The sequence below is a fragment of the Telopea speciosissima genome, chromosome 5, assembly GCF_018873765.1.
Source record: "Telopea speciosissima isolate NSW1024214 ecotype Mountain lineage chromosome 5, Tspe_v1, whole genome shotgun sequence".
Classification (NCBI taxonomy): Eukaryota; Viridiplantae; Streptophyta; class Magnoliopsida; order Proteales; family Proteaceae; genus Telopea; species Telopea speciosissima.
Genome location: NC_057920.1, coordinates 12,764,805 through 12,787,469, shown reverse-complemented (window position 1 = coordinate 12,787,469; position 22,665 = coordinate 12,764,805). Strand labels below are relative to the sequence as shown.

Here is a 22,665-nt window from a genome sequence, read left to right as displayed (position 1 = left end):
ATTAAATATTTAGGAACATGACCAAAAATTATTCCTTGGCTTCTTCTAATCCTATTAATAAACCTATCTATCAGATTTCGTCCAAGAACTCAAGCAGCTCATCAACTAAAACACAAAAATTCTGATCCAAACATATCCCCAAAATTAAAATATTTAGAAACATGACCAAAAATTATTCCTTGGCTTCTTCTAATCCTATTAATAAACCTATCTATCAGATTTCGTCCAAGAACTCAAGCAGTTCATCCACATCCTTCCTCAAGGCCACCAGTTTCTGTTGAAGAGAAGCAATCCTGTTCTCAATTTCCCTCCCCCCTGATTTCTTTTCATAACTGTCCACCACTGTCGAGTGTTTCAGCATTAGTTTCTCTTGCATCTCTCTCTCCTTGGCGACCAGCTCCTCCACCTATATATTAGAAAAAAATCGATGATGATTAAACATGGTCAAATATTAGTATTATGCTATGTTACTGAAAAAGGCACAATGGTGCAAATATTGTACACGTGAGCTAAAGAAACAAAATAACAATTTAGAGCAGGAGATAAAACTTTCCAGATTAAGAGCCCAGAAAGAGGAGAGTGAGTGCTTTTATAGGCGAAACTTGAGCAGTAATGAAAAACAAATAAAATGATTTTCTTTCCGTTTGTTAAGAAATGCTCACAAGATGATTGAACTATCAATAACATCATAACTTCTAAGAAAAAAAAAGACTTCATGATGTGGACAAGAAGTGTACAAGATGGTGGAGACCAGGAGATGCTATAAAATTATAGAATAAGCACAACTGACAGAAAAGGTTCCAAAGTTTGCAGTAAAACACAATAGACAGTTTGTTAAAACCATTTAGTTTACAAGTAGAGGGAAATTGAGCAGGCAACCAAAGGGCCATAGGTTAAAGTGAGGAATGAACATATTAGAGCTGAGTTGGGAGTAGTTCCAATACATGATAAGCTTCGAGAAAGTCGTATGAAGTGGCATGGCCATGTTCAATGGAGACCTTGGGATGCCCCAGTTCGGAGGAGTAATTTGATTCACATGGAAGGCACCAAAAGAGCCAGGGGCAGTCCTAAAATAATCCTAGGAGAGGTGGTGAGGAAAGACATGAATAGCTTAGGCATTGTATCAAGTGTGGCTTCGGGATCTGATTGGAGAGCAAGGATCCATGTAGCCTTGTTGTAACCAAAGGACCATAGGTGGACAATTGAAGAAATTGTTAAAATCTGATCTTTTCAATGGTCAGAATACCATCATATGGATAACAGATAGTTTACTATCCAAATAGAACTGGATGCTAATGATATTCAAGTTATGATCGGTTCAAACAACAAATGTGAGCTTTAGTTGAATATCCCCATTTTTCCTAGTAAAGCTGGAAAAATATCCAATTCACAAAAGCAGCAGTATCAGATAGAAACCCATCCAACCTTAGACCATAGCTGGGTAGCTTGGGGAGAAGACTGCAAAAATGCCAGCAAGGGTTTCAACTCTTTTGCCAACTCTTTCAACAAACCATCAGCTGCTTTACGAGCTGCTTTACAAGATTGTACATCCCCTGTCCTGGAGAGGTCACGCAATGATGCTTCCAGTTTCTCATGGACTGCTAAACAGTGATTGATGTTGTTCAGGAATTGCTGTATTGCTGCTTGCACCTGAAATTAGAATGCAGCCAAATCAGAAAAGAAAGGAATAAAAACTACACTTCCTTTCAGACTGATATGTCAAGATTTGAATAAATTTCTGTTCACCTCATCCCACTGTAGCTTTGCCAGATAAGAAGCAGACGTCTTGGATATTGTTATATCAGCATGCATATATACAATGCAAGCAATGAAGAGGAGGAAGAACCCAAATATCAACATCAATGGCTCCCTAAGCAACGAAAGGGTATTGAACTTGTAATAAACCTGAAAAAGGACAAAGTACAATTTAGCAAATTCTGTTCCTAAGCAGTCTACAGGACGAGTAACTGTATTAATAGGCTTTACCATTTAAACCAACATACGTTACAAGACTTTCCCCAGAAAATCTTGTACAAAAACTACATGAAGCCTTTTTATTTTCTTCCCTAAGAGCTTAAGACAAATATAAAATTATAACATGCATTAAAAGATAGACTTACATGACATTTTTCAGGCATATTGAAACCAGTCAGAAGTTACAGAACACAAACTAGATCAGATAAAGTGCCAGTAAAATTTTTCATATTGGGGGAAGTACGGAACTGCGAAAGTTTCTCCATGTCCATGGAGAAATAACATCCATTTGTTGAAATAATGGTATACTGTTTGATTGCCCGTTCTCAAATAGGTGTACATCAAATAAAGCCTCCAAGTTGACATCCGCAGCGAGAGAGAGAGCAACCATGTAATACCAATGGCAGTATTTTAGCCATGGAGAACACCAATTTTGAAGCATTGACCACTCCAAGAAAAAAACAATAATATCCTTCACTTGGAAACAAAGTAGTTGTTATACCGTTCGGCTTTCACCAAGATTGTGTTAAGCAAAACACATCAGTTGGTTCCTTCCAGCCTGTCAGTCAGAGGGCAACTAATGTAGAAGGGGTTCAGCTAAGAACCACTCTACAGTAGGATTGATAAACCCACAAAATCCAAAATAGAAACGAGAGGCAGAATTAGAAAGTATATGAAATCAACCAAACCAGCCAAAGGATTTTTCCCAGCTTTGGATCGAATGATGCTTGTATAGGGTAGAAACATTGCTGAAAGTTTCAATTGATTCTGATGGTTGAACTGGAAGATATGACAGCAACTCCCAAAATAGAAACTATCTGCAGGCCAATCCAGCCATGTGATGGTGATCAGACTTGGATCGAGTGTAGGATCCATGGAGAGAGGTCTCTGCTGCAAGTTTGATGAAGTTCTGATGGGTAGAAGTGAAGTTATGGGGGTGGAATGGAAATAGAACGTTTGTGGAATTTGGGAGTTTCAGACTGTGGAATGAGGTGGGAGTGACAATCGAATGGAGGGAATGGAAGGGGGAAAACAGTGTTTCAAAACCCAGCAGGGTTGGTGGAGAATTGGAGGTGTCATGGAATTAGAAGGTTGCAAACAAGAGAGTTGAAGAGATGCAGCAACAGCCCCAATCGAAGGCACACTCAGTAGCAGCAATCACAATGAGGAAAGGATGTCTCCAGCAACAGCAGCAGCAGCAACACCCGATTGGTTTTCTGGGCAGAGGAAGGATCACAGCAACCCTGACTCGATGGAGATGAAAGAGATTGGAGAAGGTGATAATGGAAGGGTTGGGATAGATGGATTTAGCTCTCCTAGCACTTAGGTTTCGGCTCTCTCAGCCAAGCCCTCTGCCCTTCAAGCTTCACAAGCAAACTTGAGAATAACCATGCTGGCAGCAGGAAAATAACTTTCATTCAACTGAGATAAATCGTGGGGATGGCTATATCGCCTTGCAAATAAATAGAAGCAATACTTGCGTACCAAGAAAAGACAGAAATAGAAACTAACTTATTGACTCAATCTTAAGAATTGGAAACCACTCTAATTAACTAGGACTAAAATAAAAATAGATACATAATAAAATCTTCTAAATCTTCTTAAGTCTTCAAATCTCCTTATGGGACCCACTTGGATGACTTAATTGTTGCAGCCAAAATCTCCAGCCTCTGGTCCCCATCATTTCAACTTATTATCTTTGGAAGAATGACAAAATTGCCCTTCACTTAAGGACTTGAATAACTAATACTTAAAAGACTAATTTACCCCCACAAATTTTCAAGGAATATTCTTACAAAGCCAAAAATAAGGGGGCTGTGACACTGTTCATGTGAACAGTGATTGGCCTCTTCAGATTTTGATCTACATCAGCGACTGAAAAATGCTGGTAGGCTATACACCTAGAATCTGTCCTTTCTTTCAGTTAGATGAGGCCCTATATTTCCATGGGATAAAATCTGTACCCCCTGTTGCAAGGGAGGCAGCGTTTTTGTTTTGAGTTTCAGAGAGCCACAGCACCCAACTATCCCTGTTTTTAGCAAGTAGGGTCAGTAAATCTCAAGAAGGCAATAAGGAGCTACCCTAAATAACCAAAATCCAAAATACAATTTGGACCATATTAAAAAATAGAATCTAATGCATTTGGTCTTCCACCCTCACAACAGATAAAGGGCATACCCAGTGCACTAGGCTCCCGCCACTGCGGGGTCTGGGGAGGGTCAAAATGTATGCAGCCTTACCCCTGCTTTCAAAGAGAGGCTGTTTCCAGACTCGAACCCGTGACCACTTGGTCACAATGGAGCAAGTGGTCAAAACAACAGACCTCAACAGTTTATCCACACACAAAAAAAAGTCCCCACTCGCCATATAGAGTCATGGGTTATGCAAAGTTTTCGTAAACAAGCCAAAGTTGTATATTGCCACAGAATTCTTATTAGGGTCCAAAGAGGTACAACTTATGCTTCCCAATAATATTTACATCAATTGTCTACACCAATGAAAAGATCTATTTCCTGAAAAGCAAAGGCAAAACCAAAGAACCAAGACTTTAACGTGCAAGCACCGAAGGAGACGTGTGGGTCTCAAGGGTTGACCCAACGGTTTTTAATTTTGATATGATTCTTATGGTCAAAGCGTTTGTGTTATGGAAAGTCCAACACACGTCAGAGGAACACTGCTCTGCAACCATCATATCAAAATGTGATCCTCAATGACCAAAAACGTCAATATAGACAGCCAATTGATTTTATAATTCATACTTTTTTAGGATACATTTGGTCAAATTTCCTCACCCACTAAGACCATAATATTACTTCTTTCTAAGAAACCCTAAGGGCAAGATCCTTTTTCTGAAAGCCTTTTTGACTTTCCTCTTCACGTAATATGCATTTATACAACTACTACCTAGAAGAAACTAAATAGAATGATGACCATCTTATCATAAAGTAGGGAAAGGATGGAAAAAATACAATTGAGGAAAGAAATAAATAAATATTAATTACTATAAGGAAAAACAACAAAAGTACCTGAAAATGCACATTATGCTCCGGCACAATGTTAGTCTTTTCTAATATGACCACTGGCCTGCCTGCAATATCTAAGTGGGAATACTTGGCCTGCATTACACCTTAAGCATAGTAAATAAAAGGATACAAAATCAATCCAATTTTGAGATAAAAGTCGGATAAAAGAAACTGAAAATGTAAAAAACAGAAAGTTCACTGACAAAGGAAAAGATTTAGAGAGAGAGAGCGAATACTGTATACCTCTTGCGATTGTTTTACCACAAATGGAACAGAAACAGAAATGTCCTTTGATCCTTCAGGTAAGACGACCTGTAGACAGAGGAGACCATGTTAATGCTAATGACAAAGGAATTTGCATTGCACCATAGGATTCAGAATGCTATTCCTAGATCACAAACTTCATAATTGCATACACACAAAAATCACATTTGGATAAATAGAGAGATAATATTACAAACACCTTATCATGGTAATAAAAGATGGTGAGATTATACATATACATTTTCATGGTAATATTACTAGCACCTTACCATGGTAATAAAAGATGGTGAGACTATACATATATACATTTCATATTTGAACAAATTAGTATATTATTCTGCAAACCAAGAATAATTCATCTAAAAAGTTAGGGGGTGATACAAATCATACAATAACATAAGAAAATTGATCATATGATATAGATATCCCTTCAACACAACATAGGCCATCGAGAGGATCTCGGATGACCCACCAAAGCACGAAAGCCAAGATCTTTCAGAAAATGGTTAGTGTGAGCTTATCCAAACGGTTTTATGCACTCTTCGAATAGGAATCCATTTTCTGAAAGATCCTGGCTTTCATGCTTTGGTAATACGAATTCTAACGACACAAAATCCTCCACAATGCCCACACGTTAAAGTAGCTTGAACAAAAGTATAGGAGAATTTTTTTTGTAGAAACCAGTCGTTATGTCAGACAATGCAAAGTAGTCAAATTCTTCTGAAGGGACCAGAAGGATGAGTGTAAAGAGAGAGTTTTCAAAAGAACGAATAACTTGAACTACCAATTTTGAACAACTCAGGCAACAGCTGAAGTTTAGCATCATAGGGAGTTCACAGTCAAGTCAAGATGACTGAAACAGGTATATTCCATGGAATGTCAGCAGAATGCAAAAGTGGTCACCCTAAATCTGTTTCTCAGAGTTAGTGAGAGAATTGCAGCAAGGCAAGTAGACAGCATACATGTAGAATTCTAAAGGGAACTGACAAAGATAACCCAGGAGAGAATAAAGGGGTAAAGATACAAAAGCAGGGATGTGGACCCAGCAATCTCCAAGGGCGGAAAACAGCAGGAGGGAGGTCAGTGCTACGAGTTCAACTCTAAAAAGGGATCTCATTGAATAGGAAATAAAGGAAATGGAGATGACAGCAGTATTACGGAGAGAAAATACTGAATCGTATATAGAATGGGACTGGTTTAGACCGATCTTAACAGGATGATTATGAATTACTCACATTTCCTATAATATTACTTTACCCCGGTAATGTCTGTAAGAAAGGAGGAATGAGAATACAGAGAGAAGTGCAACGTGAGAGAACTCACAAACAGTTTTCTTCAGAGAAAAGTTCAAGTGAGTTATGGTATAAGGAGCTTTCATAAAAGGCCAGAATATTTCAAATAACATTTCTCTGGCCTATGAGTTAATGCTGGATCTGGATAATAAGCTGCTGGGCTACAAGATTATCATAAAATTAGACATGTTGAAGGCCTACGACAGATCGGAATGGGACTTTATACCGAATGGCCAAGAGCTAATGCTCCGTATTCAGTCCAGTTAGCTTTCTTGTAACTCGTAGGCAAGAGGGTTCCTGCATCTGCTGACTAACGGTTTTGAATAAATGTGGTTGCCATAATTGTCAAAGCATCTAGTCGAACCACGGCGGTGGAGGGGGCTAGACTCAAGGAGACCAAGTCGACCAAAACGCTCACTAGGAGACCAAGGCGCCCAGATGAAAGGCGGTCACCTGCCTAGGCAACACCAAGACAACTATGGTGGCTTCACTATGCTTTTTTATGTATTACAGCCATTTTCCTTGCAATTCTTCTGATTGTTTATCAATGCTTTCATCACTCAACTTGCCTTCCGTATTTATGTTCAGAAGTGCTTATGTTTCTTTTCGCTTTCTTCATATCTAAGGCCTGTGATTCTTACAATGTGTTTCAGAACTCCTCACTCTAGCTTTACATTACATCTTTAGTTTCATTGCTGTTGGGTGACCAGTCTGACATGAGCTGGTGTATCCAGAGTTACAATTTGTGATCGATTTCTTCCGGAAGCAGATGTTGTAACGTTTTGTGAGTAGCCAGGGCATTGAGGAATATCTAGAAAGGCATTTCAGGAATTGGTCTGATTCTATCACTATATGTTCCATATAAAAAAAGGACAGAGCCCAAAGATCGATCTTTCTTATAGTTGTTGAATCTCTCTTCGATTGATCAATGTGTGATCCACATCCTAAAAACTAATGTAATTGAAATGATCACAGGATTGATCAGAAGATCCTTTCAATTAGCTAGAATCAGAATCCCTGAATCTTTATACCACCAATACCTTCAAAAGAGTGCACAAATTTGCAATCTAGGAAGAGTGAATAGAAAAGGGAAGGGTGTAGGGGAAGGATCAGTTAACTACAGCAGCATACCATAAACAACAAAGAACTGGTCTACCGAAAAATACAAGGGCTAATAAGAGTTCCAATCTCTCTGCCCTTCCCTCCCCCCCCCCCAAAAAAAAAGGGGGGGGGGAGGAAGGAAAAATATATACATATTATTTAGGAAGATCAGGCTGAATTATATGTATCTTTTTTCCCCAGAGGAGACAAATGTGCCTGCATAATTTCTTCAATTTAGAATTATGAAGCCATGGAAGCCTTGACGTGTAATATTCCTCTTCCATTTTTTTCTCTGCTCGGGGTGATGCAATCCCAGGCCACAAAACCCTACTTTGGGATCACAATGGGCCCACCCAAGTGGATAAAATTCCAAATAAAAGAAATGGTGGCAATTCTGTAAATATTAGAAACAATTGAGAATCCTTTTGGAAGTGGAAAACAGACTCAGGACTAAATTTGGAATGATTACTTGAGTGGAGGGTATTTACGGAATTTGAATCAAAGGTGGGACTAAACAGAACCACCTTTAGTGGGCAAAGACATATCTATAATTTTAATGAACAGTTCCTTCTTCCTCCTCCACGATAGAACCTCAATCCTCAAGCCAGCGGTAACCCAACCTTCTTTCAGATGCGAGAACTCACTCAAGAGAGCTCCGATCAACCTGAAACTTATGGTGAAGGTTCACAACACTCGGGTCTCTTGAATGCAATAATTAGTTCATTACCAGAACCCAATATCAAGGAATTAGGTAATATTAAATTCGGCAGACAGAATCTGGCGGAAGAACTCAGACCTACCTTGTTGCAGGTTTGGTTCTCAAGATTGGGATAATTTTTGGGTCTGATTCTCTGGGGTTTGAGTCACCCTAGGGTGAAAGAACAGACATACAAGATCTGAGAAGAAGAGGAATGAGAGATATCAACACCAGCCTTTGTAGCTGCTGTTACCGCCAGGACAGAATGGAATAGAACAGAGGAAATGATGTTAGAGAAGAAGGATAAGCTGAGAGAACAGGTTATATGAAGAATAGAAGAGCTAAGAAAGGGAAAAGAAGGAATGATGCGGAGCCCGTTTGTCACAATATACCCTATTGGGTTCGCTTATGGGCCCACCCAAGATAGGAAAGGCTCAATTTGCAAGAGCAATGGTAACTATGTAATTTACTATCAATGCAACACTTAATAAAGGGAAGCTACAAAGGATGGGATTACCGTAATTTTTTTTGGTGAATAAATAATTCATTACCAAAACCCCAAAGGGGAGGGCAAAGAGGAAGGGGGAGAATACACGGGGAGAAAATGGGGGGGGGGGGGGGACTATACAAAGCACCCTGCCTTAGCTTGGGGGGGGGGGGGGCAGCAAGAAGAGAATGAGATAAACCCCAGGAGAAAACAATACACATGTTCCTTGGGGAATAAACCACTGAACTGTGAGGGAACAGATGGAGCTTGGAGCTGACATAAAAAAGATGGCTTTCCAAATCAATTCTAAGGAACGAAAATTGGAAGTCCATCTTCTTCTAAGATTCCGCTCCATCCAAATATGGTAGATGGAAGCACCAAAAACAAGCTTGCCCAGAGTGTCACAAATCAAGTTGCCTGGGAAAGACATATCCATCCAAAGCCACTCCTTGGAAAAGAGTAAGGATCTTCTAGGGCGCAGCCAACAACTATCAAGGACTTTTTTCCAAACTGAGGCTGAAAAGGGGCAAGAGAAGAAGAGGTTGTCAATATCCTCAAGGCCATTCCAACAGAGGACACAGGAGGGGGGACAGGTAAATGTCTATGGATAAGGAAGGCCTGGTAGGAAGGCAATTGGTGAAGGCTCTCCAAACAGTAAGACTATGGCGCAGGTGTGCGGCCTTTAAACCAAACAAGCTTACGCCAAGGGACTAAGGGGGCATGAATTCTGACGAGGTTCCACTGTTCCAGACAGAGAAGGAGCTGATGGCCGGAAGGGGAGGGGAGCCAAGAACCAAGTCAGGGAGGGAGGATGGGGGGAAGGGAGGCCTAGATCGGGGAGAGAGCAGGGGGAGAAGAGGGCAAAGTAGACCAAGAGTCTTGGGAGATAATGGAGGCTACAGATGAGTGCTTGGGGATACCAGAAGAATAAACCACTCTCGCACTGACTTCTGGGAGGAGAACATCTATAGGGTGCCAATGGTTGAGCCAGAGAGAGGATTACTGTAATTTATTAGAAGTTATAAATAAGAGAACGGAAACAAGCAAAGGAATGTAACGTGTATGTGATGGGAGGGTAAACTTGGAATGAAATAAAAGATAAGGGCAAGAGGTAATATAGGAGAGAGGGAGCGTTAATAAGGAAAGTGGGGAAAATAAAATAAAGAGATTAAAAAGGGGAATTGTGGGGGGAGATCTGGGGGTTGTCTTCAACCTCCCGTAAAATACATAAACAATAGCAGAAAAACTCAAGTCTCAATTTGAAGAATAGATCTCCTTCGCTGGTGCTTTAATGACTCATGGGTTTTGGTCAAGGGTTTCAACCCACAATCCTATTGAATGTGATCAATAGCAGGACCCATAATCAAGGAACAAAGAAGTGTTTGCTGCTGCAACATGTTCAGACAGTAGGGTAAGTACCAGTTCTGATTCTTGCTATGTAACTCACAGCATGAGGCTTATATGGGTTGAAAGATGTTGGGGTTTAAATTGCTACTGGTAAGGGTGATGCAGATAAGTCACCTAATGGGCTTATTTTATTGGAAATAAGCCTTGGGTGGGGTTCTGTATGCATTGGGCCTTTGAGTATCAAACAGGATCAAGGTGGAACTCCTTTGATCGTGATCTCCGTGGGACTCTGGGCTGCACCAATCCAACTATCCACCTACTACCTTACCTCCATACCATCATCAACCCTTCATATTGTACAACCTGACCCTTCACCTTCCACCTTCAAATACACCTATCTATTTGAAATCCGGATAATATTCTCTTCCAAAATTGGTCCTGGCGTGATAGCCTCCTAGGCTACACCAAAGGGTCCTCACACCTACGATATCAACAAGAAAGAGGAGGTGTGGGAGGTTCAAACGAATCTATGGGGCTGCTAGTATCGCATGACAGAATAACCAGAATAGTTAGGAAGGAATAGAAGAAGATGAAAGACTCAGAAGAGAAGGGTCTCACTGGGAAGGGTGAGAAGAAGAATAGATGAGAGAGATCACACAGAAGAAGGGGGGAGAAGTTTCCACATGCACTGGCCATCGAGGCACTCAATTCAGTCTTTCTAATTTGAAAATTCTATCGTAGTTACAGCATGTATAAGATATAAAAACTACCAAAACTAGAAACCAACTCCAAATAGGAAACTACTATCTCCCCATAGCTATCTCCTACCAAAGAAAAAAATAATTAAAAGTTTATGTTATTACCAAACTAAAACAAACAGTACCGTATGGTTGGGTCAAGATTGCCAACAAGAGCCAGGCTAAGGTTGACCAATGCTAGCACAAGCACCTCAAAAGAATGGCAAATAAAGTCAAAACACTTAGGAAGGCCTTAGAATACTCTGACGATAAAAAAAAAAAGATATTTACAACTTTAGGAAGGCCTTAGAATACCCTGACGATCCTAATTTAAAATTGCAACATTTTTAACAATAATGTTAAAAACATATTTTTTTTAATACCAGAATCATGTCATCTGTGGATGCCATTAGCCAGCAGCCTGTTTGCATCATTTAGAAGGGCCAACTGGCCCAATACACAAAGTTCTGCCCATTCAGACAAAAGAAGCCTGAAACTGGAAGTAAACATTGGTCAGTCAAATGCCAAATGTGGAAGATGACCAAAAGTCCATTTGGCTATCCTAACATAATCGCCTTCTTAAGAAACAGCAAATATATAAATAGCAGCTGGTATAATCCATCTTGCAGTGTACACCAAAAATAAATAAATATGTGTTTATGCATATATATAACCAATAGATGTCTTTACACATCAAGTAGTTCGAGAACCAAATCTTACGGAGAAAAGAGATCACCATTAAGGTGACTCAATTTTTATGCCACTCCATAAACAAGTTTAAATGTGTCCCATTGGATAACAAAGCAGATCCATCTTCCCTAATCACTAGTGCAAGATTATAACAAAGACCAATTAGTTACACTTCCCTTCTAGGGCATAAATTACCAGCCAAGGAAAAATTAGTGATAAGTTCACCTAAGTAAAGAAATATATTGAATAATCTAGTACTAAAAAGATTTTACTTGCCTTTACAATGAGATTCTCGACAACCACATCATCTATAGGGCAACCAAAAGTGATATTAAGGAAACGCTTTTTTCCAGATTCAAACAGAAAATCCTTGAGTGGTAAACCGTAACCAATTGTAAAAGCTGTTCTCCAGCCTCCAAACATTGGGTAACGAGGTTCAATTTCCAGTTCTGTCTGCATGCAGCAAAAGTTTAGGTGAAAATCAAGAAACAGATATGATAGGGAGTACAAAGATCAATAGTAGGCATCAAAGTTTTCACCTTTCTAGAATCACCCCATAAATGGGATGTTGAGATATTGCCAATTTCATCTCTATAGTAAACAGAACGAGCTCTTGGAGGCAATCTAGCAATAAGATGCCTAAATGATGACGAACCTCTTATATGGGCCCTGACTTGATAATCAAGTCTGCAGCATACAAACAAAATGTGGCAAAACTTAACTTTCAAGTTACATGTAAGATAACAGAAATGAGATGAACCTGTGAATGAAAATATGAGCAGACCTGGAAAAGCCCCCTTTGTTTTGGGCACCTCCATGGACAAGGTTATAATGCTCTGTGACCTGTATGTTGCCCCAATGGGAGATTTCTATCTCTCTTACCAACTGTTGAGCAACAGCAAAAGGTCTATTGTTTTCAAAATGAATAACTATTGGTGAGTATGAGAAGGGTGGAAGTTTCTCATATGGGCCGTATTTGATCTCTGAATCTACATGCTTCGTATTATGAAGTTTTGTATATGATTCAACTCTTGAACTTGGTAGTGTAACAGTGAGTGACTGGAACCTGACTTCATAAGGAGAGAGATAGTATGCACTATCCCGGAACAAGACAATCTGCGAATCAGCCTGAGTAATTTCCTCGGGGAATGGTCGTATGGAATGTGTGAATACAGCAAAGACATCCAATGTGAAACTCTCCCCCTTACTGAGTCCCTTGGGCAAAGACACAGAATAGAAAGTCAAAGATGGAGGCATCCCTTCAGGATTCACAACTTTAAAAGGAAGGCTGGTAGTAGAAGATTTGGTTTTTCCTTTTCCTTCACTAGCAAATGCTTTCATGAATGCTAAGTTCTTATCCTGGTAATCAGGTAAAGCCAATAAAACCTCTGACACAACATCAGTGCCTGCATTCTCCACCTATAAAACAATGAACATTAACAAATGCAAATGTTGAAAAGCAATATTTGAATTTTAAAAAGAAAAAAATTCACATACAAAAGCATAATTCACCACAAAATAAGGATCCATTTCAGTTAATCAAATTCATGAAGCACTCAAATTTCATTCAGGCAATGCTTAAGCACCTTCAGTGATGAGGTGATGCGCACAATCTGAGAAGTTAAGTCCATCTGCAAGAAAGGATTTAACATGGTCAGCAGCAGCAGGTGCCTGATTAAGATAAAGGAAGAAATATATAAAATACTCATGAAACTCCACTACTTTTTTTGGGGGAAAAAATATACTCCATTAAAAAAATTAATATAACAAAAGCCAACAAGGAAGTGGACTGTAGAATAAGTATAATAAACAACCCTTGCCAACTAACCCAGTCCATTACAATGATGTCCAAATTGAAAAATAAGCTGCTGTAATGAAAACCTCAACTCATCTCAACTCAGCCTTATCCCAACTAAATTGGTCAGCCGCATGAATCCTCTTTCAATAATCAACTCATTGTAAATGAGAGAGACAGCAACCATTGAACAAGTTCCTATTTCAACTTCAACCTTCACTACTGAAGAGGATGCACTGCGAAAACCCTTTCACTTGTACATTGACAATTTGACTTTCTTATAACTTTTTCTTTTGGCGAGGGGGGTGTTGCAAAAAAAGGAATTTGCTATCATTTATCTGGAGTTCCCTTATTCATCTGGAAACATCGAATGCACTGTATCATCTCCTTATTAAAGGGAGTTCGATTAAGAGCAAATTTTATTGTTTACATGCAAATATATCTTGCATTATAACTTAGAAGCACTTTGAGATGACAGATGGCTTCTCTGTCCAGCACAGTCATTTATCAAATATCTACTCCCTTTTATTGTTGTTTATGCTGGAGCTACAGTAAGACTGTAGAACATTTGTGTTTCAAATGTTCGTTCTCTAGTTCTATGTCATACAAACTAGAAAGTGGTTAATTTCCAGAATTGACCAACTTCTAGACACAGCTGAGCTTGTGAGCACCACAAGTTTCAGTGTAACACAAAAAGTCCACAGCATAGTTATCTACTTAATAAAAAATTCAATCATATGAGTTTCATCCAATTCAGGAAAACGTAGCAGGACCAATTATGCCAACTGAGCTGGCTGACACAGAGTGCAGCTCAGTCTCATAAGTTGTAATATTTAGGTTCCTCAATTCTGATAATGCAATCATGTATATTCTTAACATTTGATAGAGTTCCACCATTGAGTTCTTTTTTTTTTTTTTTTTTTTTTTTTTTGGGGGTGGGGGGGGTGGAGAATCTCCACTTTCATTCAAAGAAATTTTGCTCTATTTAACAAATTTCCATGGAGCTTCTCATTTCAAATAAATGGAATTCAGAAATCCTGTAAAATTGAAATGGATAACCTTGACTGCCCTGTAGAAGAGAACCCTTCACTTCCAAGTATTTCACTTAAGGGAGAGGATTCTCCAAGCAAGCGGCATGGAGGAGCACGCCAATGAGGTGCAACGGAATGGTTTCGTACATAGGAGAGAAACAAGGTCATTTCATGTGACGAGGAGAAAAATAGAGAGAGATGGTGCTAGTGTACCCTCCCTTGGTTGCTTTATCGCCTCTAACAGTGTTGCACGAGTCTCCTAAGCAGACGAAGTATATATAAACCAAACACATAAGATACTGACTTCCATGACCATATCTACCTTAAATATCCTCTAGATGATAGAACCCACTTAATTGAGCACTAAACAGTCTGAGTTATCATAAGAATTCACTTCAATTATCTAATTCTGATATGAAAGCAGCCCAAAGAATAACATATCTACATTGTAGATATGCCTGTTTACGTTCATATATGCCCCCATCACATGCATTCAGACAGATAAATGAATTGATTTGAGCTCAATGATCCCGCAAGTATTGCTGGAAAACTAACTAAAACCACAGCTGAAAACCCTGGTGTCTGAATGTAAACAGATCAGGAACACATTGGACGCATTGCTGTTCTATAGATCTGAGTAAGGAAATTACGGAGAAGATAACCAATGCCCTGAGAAACAGAACTTTATAGAACAGAAGAATGGTCGTAATTATTGGGGAAGGAAGGAGATATATCATATATGGATCGCAGAACAACTTACCCGTCGATCAACCCTTGCGAAGATCAAGTCGGAGAGCACAGGTGTGGAGAACATGGCGATCAAAAAGAGAAAAAAATCGAGGCGAAAGCCCATCCTTCCTCTCCCTTCCTCGTTATCACAGTAGGATTGCAAGCCTTCTCGCCCTACGAGCTCTGAGCCTCTGATGGGAGCTGAATAACAGAGACGTCTCTCGATCTCTGTACGTGCCTTACTTGTGAAAAGAAAGACTAGAACCGGCACGCGACCGCATTGTAAGGGTCAATTTGACCGGGGTTCAAGGTTCGGCCAGACCTCGACTTCGGACCGGGCTATCGAGAATGCAAGCCCATCTGGCCACCGGCCCACCACAAGGGGTTCTAAGAATCGGTATCGGATATGGTATCGGTATGAATCGAACAGATTTACCTTTGATTTTCATTTGAAAAATGGTCTTTTATCTTTTTACCCTTGGTCTTTATCGATCCATTGATACGGAATCACCCGAGAATCGATATCGCCCTCCATCAATACTGATCCGATCCAACTAATTCCTCTAATCCACCACTCACCCCTTCCCTCCATCGATACTGATCCAATCGAGCTAATTCCTCTAATCCACCCCCTTCCTTAAACTTGTATCTAACAAACAACAACAACAATCATAACCTTATCCCAACTAACTGGGGTCAGCTACATGGATCCGAAGAGGCTATGACAGTAAAAGAATGACAAGAAGTTAAAAAAAGAAAAATATAAACTAAGTAAAGGAAAAAAATCAAAACAGCATCCCAGGAACATTCCCTTACAAGGGGTCGGCTACAGGTCCTAATCCTCCAAACAACTCTATCTGCGGTCATATTAGGATCGAGCCCTACCACATGCATATCCTTTCTTACCACTTCTCCAATAGTCATCTTAAGCCTGCCCCTACCTCTTTTAGCTCCGTCAAATTGAATCTGGTCACTCTGCCCTACTGGTGCATCCATAGGTCTCCGTTGGACATGATCATACCACCTCAAGCAGCTCTCACGAAGCTTGTCTTAAATTGGTGCAACTCCCAATTTGTTTCTAATACAATCATTTCTTACTCTATCTCTTCTGGTCTTACCACACATCCTCCTCAACATCCTCATCTCCGCTACACTCATCTTATCCATGTTACTCTTCTTAATTACCCAACATTCTGCTCGATAAGTCTTGGCTGGTCTTATAACTGTCCTATAGAATTTTCCTTTAAGGTTAATAGGCATGCGTTTGTCACATAACACTCCCGATGCACCTCTCCACTTTATCCATTCTACTTTAATTTTGTGGGAAACATCATCCTCTATATTATCCTCTTTGTTAATGGTTGACCCCAATTATCTAAAGCATTCACTTTGTGGTAGCTCTCGCTCCTCAAGTTTCACCACTTCATCACCTCTCCTAGTTTAATTGAAGTTACACATCAAATACTCTGACTTTGTTCTACTTAACTTAACGCCTCGTGATTCCAAGCTTGATCTTCATAACTCCAGCTTTGCATTAATCCCTTCCACTGTCTCATCTATCAAAACAATATCATCAGCAAAAAGCATACACCAAGGGACTTCATATTGAATGTGTCTGGTTAAATCATCCGTTATGAATGCAAACAAATAGGGGCTTAGAGCTGATCCTTGATGTAACCCAATTGTAATAGGGAATTCACTACTTCGGCCTTCTACAGTTTTGACACTCGTTACCACACCTTCATACATGTCCTTAATTATATCCATATAGTTACTTGAGCTCATTCTCTTCTCTATGACATGCCAAATGAGCTCTCTAGGGACTCTATCTTAGGCCTTTTTCTAGGTCAATAAAGATCACATGGAAGTTCCTTTAGTAAGCTCTAAATATTTCCATAAGTCTCCTTAAAAGATAAATTAGCTTATGTTGTGGATCTCCCTGGCATAAAACCAAATTGGTTCTCCAATATAACAGTTTCTCTTCTTAAGTGAACTTCAATGATTTTTCCCCTAAGTTTCATGGTATGACTCATTAGTTTTATGCCCCTATAATTATTGCAATTATGGATATCACAATTGTTCTTATAAATTGAGATTACAATGCTTCTCCTCCACTCATTTGGCATTTTCTTTGTACTCAAAATCTTGTTAAACAACGTAGTTAGCTAAGATATCCCCCGTGCTCCTAAGCTCTTCCACACTTCAATTACGATCTCATCTAGTCCCGATGATTTCTCAACCTTCATCTTTCATAAGGCCTCTTTAACCTCGGTCTCACCAACTTGTTGTAGATGTCCATGACGTGTGTTGGCTTCAAGACTATTATTCTCCACTTTCGAATCCATCCTATTGATTAAGATAGCTCAATTAAATAGGTTGTAAAAATATTCACCCCATCTCTCCATAATGTCCTCATCTCATATTAGTACTCAACCTTCCTCACTCTTATTGCATCTAACGTGATCCAAATCTCTGCTCTTCCTTAAACTTGTATCTAGTTAAAGGGAAAAGATTGCGATAATGCTTGCTTGGAGTTTCCTCATTTGCCCTCTCACATTCACTTGTGGATCCTACACTCTTTCTCCTTGTTAAAACTCATCCCTTACTAACAATTCGTTTTCTTCTCACCTCTTCATTGGTGGGAAACTACACCCTATACCGCTTGCTAATTAGAACACTCTCCCATCAATGGTTCAAGGAATTGGTATCAAATCAGCTGATTCATATCGATATCGACCGATACCAATCTAGATCCAGGGGTATTGATCAAAGGTAAAAATATAAATAAAACTGATTTTTATTGATATTTATGGGTAAAACCGTCCGATCTGGACTGCTATGAATCGATCTGGCTCAATATCATATTAATTACTAAAACCCTGCTCCCTTCTTTTATTTTATAATGAGCAACCATACTAATAGAACTTGGCAAATCCTGAATCTTAAACTTGCATAGAGCAATCTCAAGGCGGATGTTCTGCAATGAAGACCACACAAGACTCACAATTTCAATTACATCTCCTTCCATAATTAACTTTAGGAAATTGCCACCTCACCATCATGACAAATCAATGCCTTCCACTTTGTCAGCAATGTTGGATTACACATCAGCTGTGAGCAGGATCCTTGTTTTGTTCGTATACCTGGTAGTACTTCCACTCAACACGCTGGCTTTTTTAGATGCAAATATAATATGGTATCAGAGCATGTACATTATAACCCTCCCAAGACCATGCAGTGGCGGGAGCCTCGTGCATTGGATACACCTTTTTTTTTAAATTATCAGAACACGTCTTGAATCTGCCTGGTGCGTTCTCTCTCTTTATCACGTATAGTGGTTTCGATCCACCTACGCATGAGTGGGAGTGTTGGATATCACTCACATAGTACCTCCACTTAGTAGACTGATCTTTTGATATGGAAATCTAACAAACAGAAAACAGTTACAGTTACATTTACCAGCTATAAACACTCCTATACAACACCTTATCATCACAGCAGAGCTTGAATCAGACAAAATACCCTAGAATCTGCCAAAAAAAAAGCCTATAAAACTTGGATCAAATCGACCAGAATCGGGATCGGCTGTGGCAGATTCCTATCTGAATCGGCCAATCTGATCTTGATTCCTCGAACCCTACTTTTCTCTTTCTCTATGCATCACTTGTACATTGTAAAATATTTATATGCAAATCCAAATCAAATCCACAAATATTCCCCTAAAGAGTTACTAATTTTCTGGCATAAACTGAAGTAATCCATATGCATCCACAGTACACCCCTTAAGATTGGCTTGTACTCCCAAAGATAACAGCACTTCTAAGTTCTAACCTTGGCGCTTGGGTTGATCACTCAGAGCTCACTAGATGGTCTATAACTTCTCATATCCAAAACAAAACCCAAACTATAGTCCCACAAGAAACATTTGCAACCACTTACAACTACCTGTTTTCCACTGATCCATAAAAATATTGCATTTTGCATTAACAGATGTATATGGCAACAACTACTCACTTATGAACAACAAGCATGTCAAGTATACAAAAAAAATGGCTGGCATTCAACTAAACCATATCCCATAACCTGTCCTAATCACTGCATTTAAGTGAAAACTGATCCATTCCATCACAACCACCTCTAATGCAGTCTCAACCATGACAACAGCGTATATAACGTCTTCACGTTGCCGTCATCATCATAAACTTAGTAGGTCATCTTTATTATGGCGTTCGCCATCACGGTGCTGCTGTTCCATTGTTCCAGGCTGTGGACAACCATTGTCCACGTCGGCTATCAGGTTGGCAGCTGATGATTTGGGTGATGTTTTAGCTTTCATGTCAGATAATTCATGGTCAGAGTGTAATGAGCGATCACCATTAGTCTTGAAGCCGGGAAGTGAGGATTGCCCAGTTGATTCACCAAAGTTTTCACCAATGGTATTAGCAGAGGGCTGTCCAGGCTTTGTCTTATTTACAGCAGTCAAGTGCCACTTCTTAAGGGCCTTATTTGTGTGCTCATCAAATATAGTTGTCTTCATAGTTGATCCCATCTGCACATTTCCATAATATTAATGGTTAGAGAAACTAATCACATCTAACTTGTAATGATTGAAGAACTGTTACGATTCACTAGCAAGGAAAAATTGAATCATTCTCATGTTCCAAAAGGATTCACGGAATCAGAGAGCATTAATTTTCATATAAAGCTTAAGATCTTAAAAGTGCTAAATCAATCACAATCAAATTGACATTACTGCAATTTCTGGGAATTGATCCCTAAAATCAGCATATCAACATGATAAGACCAAGTGGAAGGAAAAGGTATCCAAAAAGTCAAGGCCACGCATTAGATTGTCACACACAATATGGAGGATCTGTTGAAATATTACTGTTAATATTAAATTTAAATTAATTATCAAGAAATCCAACTAAATCCAATGGTACAATGAGTAGAAATTCTAGCTTTCATGGATGGTCAAATCCTTACACAATTTAAAAACATTTTCAATTAGAAACACATCCAAAAGGAATAACTTTAATTTCCTCCATACCTGAGTTACCAGGGCGTAGAGGGGGAGGGTTATGTAACTACACGTAACTAAGATTCCAATCCTGCACCGCAACAACACAATTGGTACAATATTTCATTTCAGAAAGTTAAGCCTCTACAATGATACAATTAGAAGATGCATAATAAGGTTCTGTGTAGGTGCAAAACTCCTTGATTCTTAAAATGCATAATAACTTCAACCTGTAGTTGCAAGTTGCAACTTGCTAGACATCACGTGGAAAATAAGTTCAGAAGCTAAGTATTACCCTATAATAATTCTTACGATTATAAACTTCAAGTTCTCATGGAAGCAAGATTTCAATCCAAACTCATACTGCAACAAGAAATATTTCAGTCAAGCTTTAACCTTAAGCAACCATTCATAAAAGATACAAATGCTGACAGCAAAGGAAAAAAATAAAATTCCTTACCCATATCCACAAGAAATATGTTATTTGGAATGCGTTCTGCACAAAGAGATATGACCATCAGCCAGGTTCAACATCTCAAAACTTAGTTACCATACCAAGAACAAATCTCAGGACCTATGCCTCAGGCTAAGCAGCTTTACTGTGAAAAGAAGTGAATAAAATAGAAGAAACATACTGAAAATTTAAGGCCAGGGAAGGAAAGCTAGTCATCTCTTTGCTTGGTATATTCACATGGCATGTAAATTTAAGAAGGTAGAGGCCTACCATGCTACTATCATGGAGATCCGCCATCAGTTGATTCTAAACCACTGGAGCTATGTAGATCTCCAACTCAAAAGTTCTTTTCCAAAATTAAACCTATCACTATATCCAAATCACTTAGCACATATTTCAAGTTCCATTGCAATAATGATATTGTGGGTTACTCTGATATGGGTTGGGCTAGTGCTGACAGTGATCGCAGGTCTACTACTGGATATTGCACATTTGTTGGTGGTAATCTTGTTACTTGGAGGAGTAAGAAGCATAATATAGTGGCTCGGTCTAGTGCAAAGATGTATTGTGAGAATCAGGTTGCCATTTATATTGGCAGTAATCCAGTATTCAATGAGCGGACTAAACATATTGAGGTCAATTGTCGATCTGTACGGAATGCTATCAGGCAAGAGCTGATTTCTACTCCATTTGTTAATTCTAGCAGTCAACTTGGTGATATGTTTACTAAGGCATTGTTGAGGCCTGTATTTCGTAGTTGTTGTTCTAAGGTGGGCATAGGAGATATCCATGCTCCAGCTTGAGGGAGAGTGTTAAGTGTTATTAAGTTTTACTGCTATTCTAAGGGTATCTTGGGTAGTGTGTTGTGAATTATGGGTAGTATTGTAACCAATTAGTTTGTAGAATCCATGTAAAAGGGTTTGGATAGGTTTTATTTTTTTTCCTGGTGCCGGCTGCCGACCTCACACACCAACCCTCTTTTTTCTGGGCTTGGAACCGGCGACAAACACTTGCGGAGCTAGTTTTAAGACATGGCAAAGGACTAAGGATGTAGAAAATCTACAAAGGTACAAATTTTCCAGAAATGAAGCTAAGAAGATTGTGGGAAAAGTAAGGGAGAAGAAATATGAAGATCTTTATAACAATCTGAGCACCAAGGAAGGGGGAAAAACTATATATAAGATAGCCAAAGTAAGGGAAAGGAATAGTAGAGATCTCAACCATGTTAGATGTATTAAAAGTGAAGATGGTAAAGTACTTATAAGGGATGAGGACATTAAGAAGAGATGGGAAGGTATTTCTGTAGCCTACTACTAAATGAAGATACTTCAAGTAATAGTGTTCCGCAAGACTGCATTATTCATCAAGACACCACATGTCGTAGATAGATACGAAATTTAGAGTGTCTGAAGTAAAAGAAGCTTTAAGGAGGATGAAAGTAGGCAAGGCACAAGGCCCAAATGAGGTCCCAATAGAAGTATGGAAGAGCTTAGGAATAAGTGGTTTATCTTGGCTAACCAAACTGTTTAATAAGATTATGAGCACAAGGAAAATACCAAATGAATGGAGGAGAAGCATCGTGATTCCGATTTACAAAAATAAAGGTGATATTCAGAGTTGCAATAACTATAAAGGCATAAACTAATGAGTCATACTATAAAATTATGGGAGAAGGTTATTGACACCCACCTGAGACAAGAAACTACTATTACGGAGAACCAATTTGGTTTTATGACAGGAAGATCCACGACAGAAGTTATTTACTTACTTAGGAGACTTATGGAAAGATTTTGAGATTTTAAGAAAGGATCTCCATATGGTCTTTTTTGACTTAGAAAAAGTTTATAACAGAGTCCCTAGAGAGTTACTCTGGCAAGTACTAAAGAAGAGAAGTGTTTCAAGTAAATATGTGGACATAATTAAAGATATGTATGATGATGCGATGACAAATGTAAGAACTGTGGGGAGCCAATGTAGTGAATTCCCAATAACAATTGAGGTACATCAAAGATCACCTTTAAGCC

General features: G+C 39.1%; 2 protein-coding genes across 2 annotated transcripts in view; both read right to left on the bottom strand.

The window, feature by feature from the left end:
* Positions 1-101: 101 nt before the first annotated feature.
* Positions 102-15,420, bottom strand: LOC122661528 (dolichyl-diphosphooligosaccharide--protein glycosyltransferase subunit 1A). Its single transcript, XM_043856945.1, has 10 exons — positions 15,199-15,420; positions 13,199-13,243; positions 12,397-13,031; positions 12,152-12,299; positions 11,889-12,065; positions 5,241-5,309; positions 5,001-5,090; positions 1,747-1,905; positions 1,426-1,650; positions 102-406 (listed from the first exon to the last, which is right to left on the bottom strand). The coding sequence occupies exons 1-10, from the start codon at positions 15,289-15,291 to the stop codon at positions 215-217; spliced, it is 1,833 nt and encodes a 610-aa protein (XP_043712880.1). The 5' UTR covers positions 15,292-15,420; the 3' UTR covers positions 102-214.
* A 3,510-nt stretch (positions 15,421-18,930) lies between these two features.
* LOC122661529 (MLO-like protein 9) overlaps positions 18,931-22,665 on the bottom strand; it is a 37,033-nt gene continuing 33,298 nt past the window's right edge. The window contains exons 12-15 of the mRNA XM_043856946.1: positions 20,648-20,683; positions 20,483-20,550; positions 20,218-20,278; positions 18,931-19,716 (exon numbers count right to left, since the gene is read on the bottom strand). Coding sequence (XP_043712881.1) covers positions 19,363-19,716; positions 20,218-20,278; positions 20,483-20,550; positions 20,648-20,683 — 519 coding nt within the window. The 3' untranslated portion in view covers positions 18,931-19,362. The remainder of the gene's footprint in view (positions 19,717-20,217; positions 20,279-20,482; positions 20,551-20,647; positions 20,684-22,665) is intronic.

Coding starts and splice junctions, on each gene's coding strand:
- LOC122661528 (XM_043856945.1), bottom strand. CDS start 15,291: ATGGGCTTTCGCCTCGATTTTTTTCTCTTTTTGATCGCCATGTTCTCC. Junction 13,244..15,198: donor TCGCAAGGGTTGATCGACGG/GTAAGTTGTTCT, acceptor CCTTTCTTGCAG/ATGGACTTAACTTCTCAGAT. Junction 12,066..12,151: donor TATGGGGTGATTCTAGAAAG/GTGAAAACTTTG, acceptor TGCTGCATGCAG/ACAGAACTGGAAATTGAACC.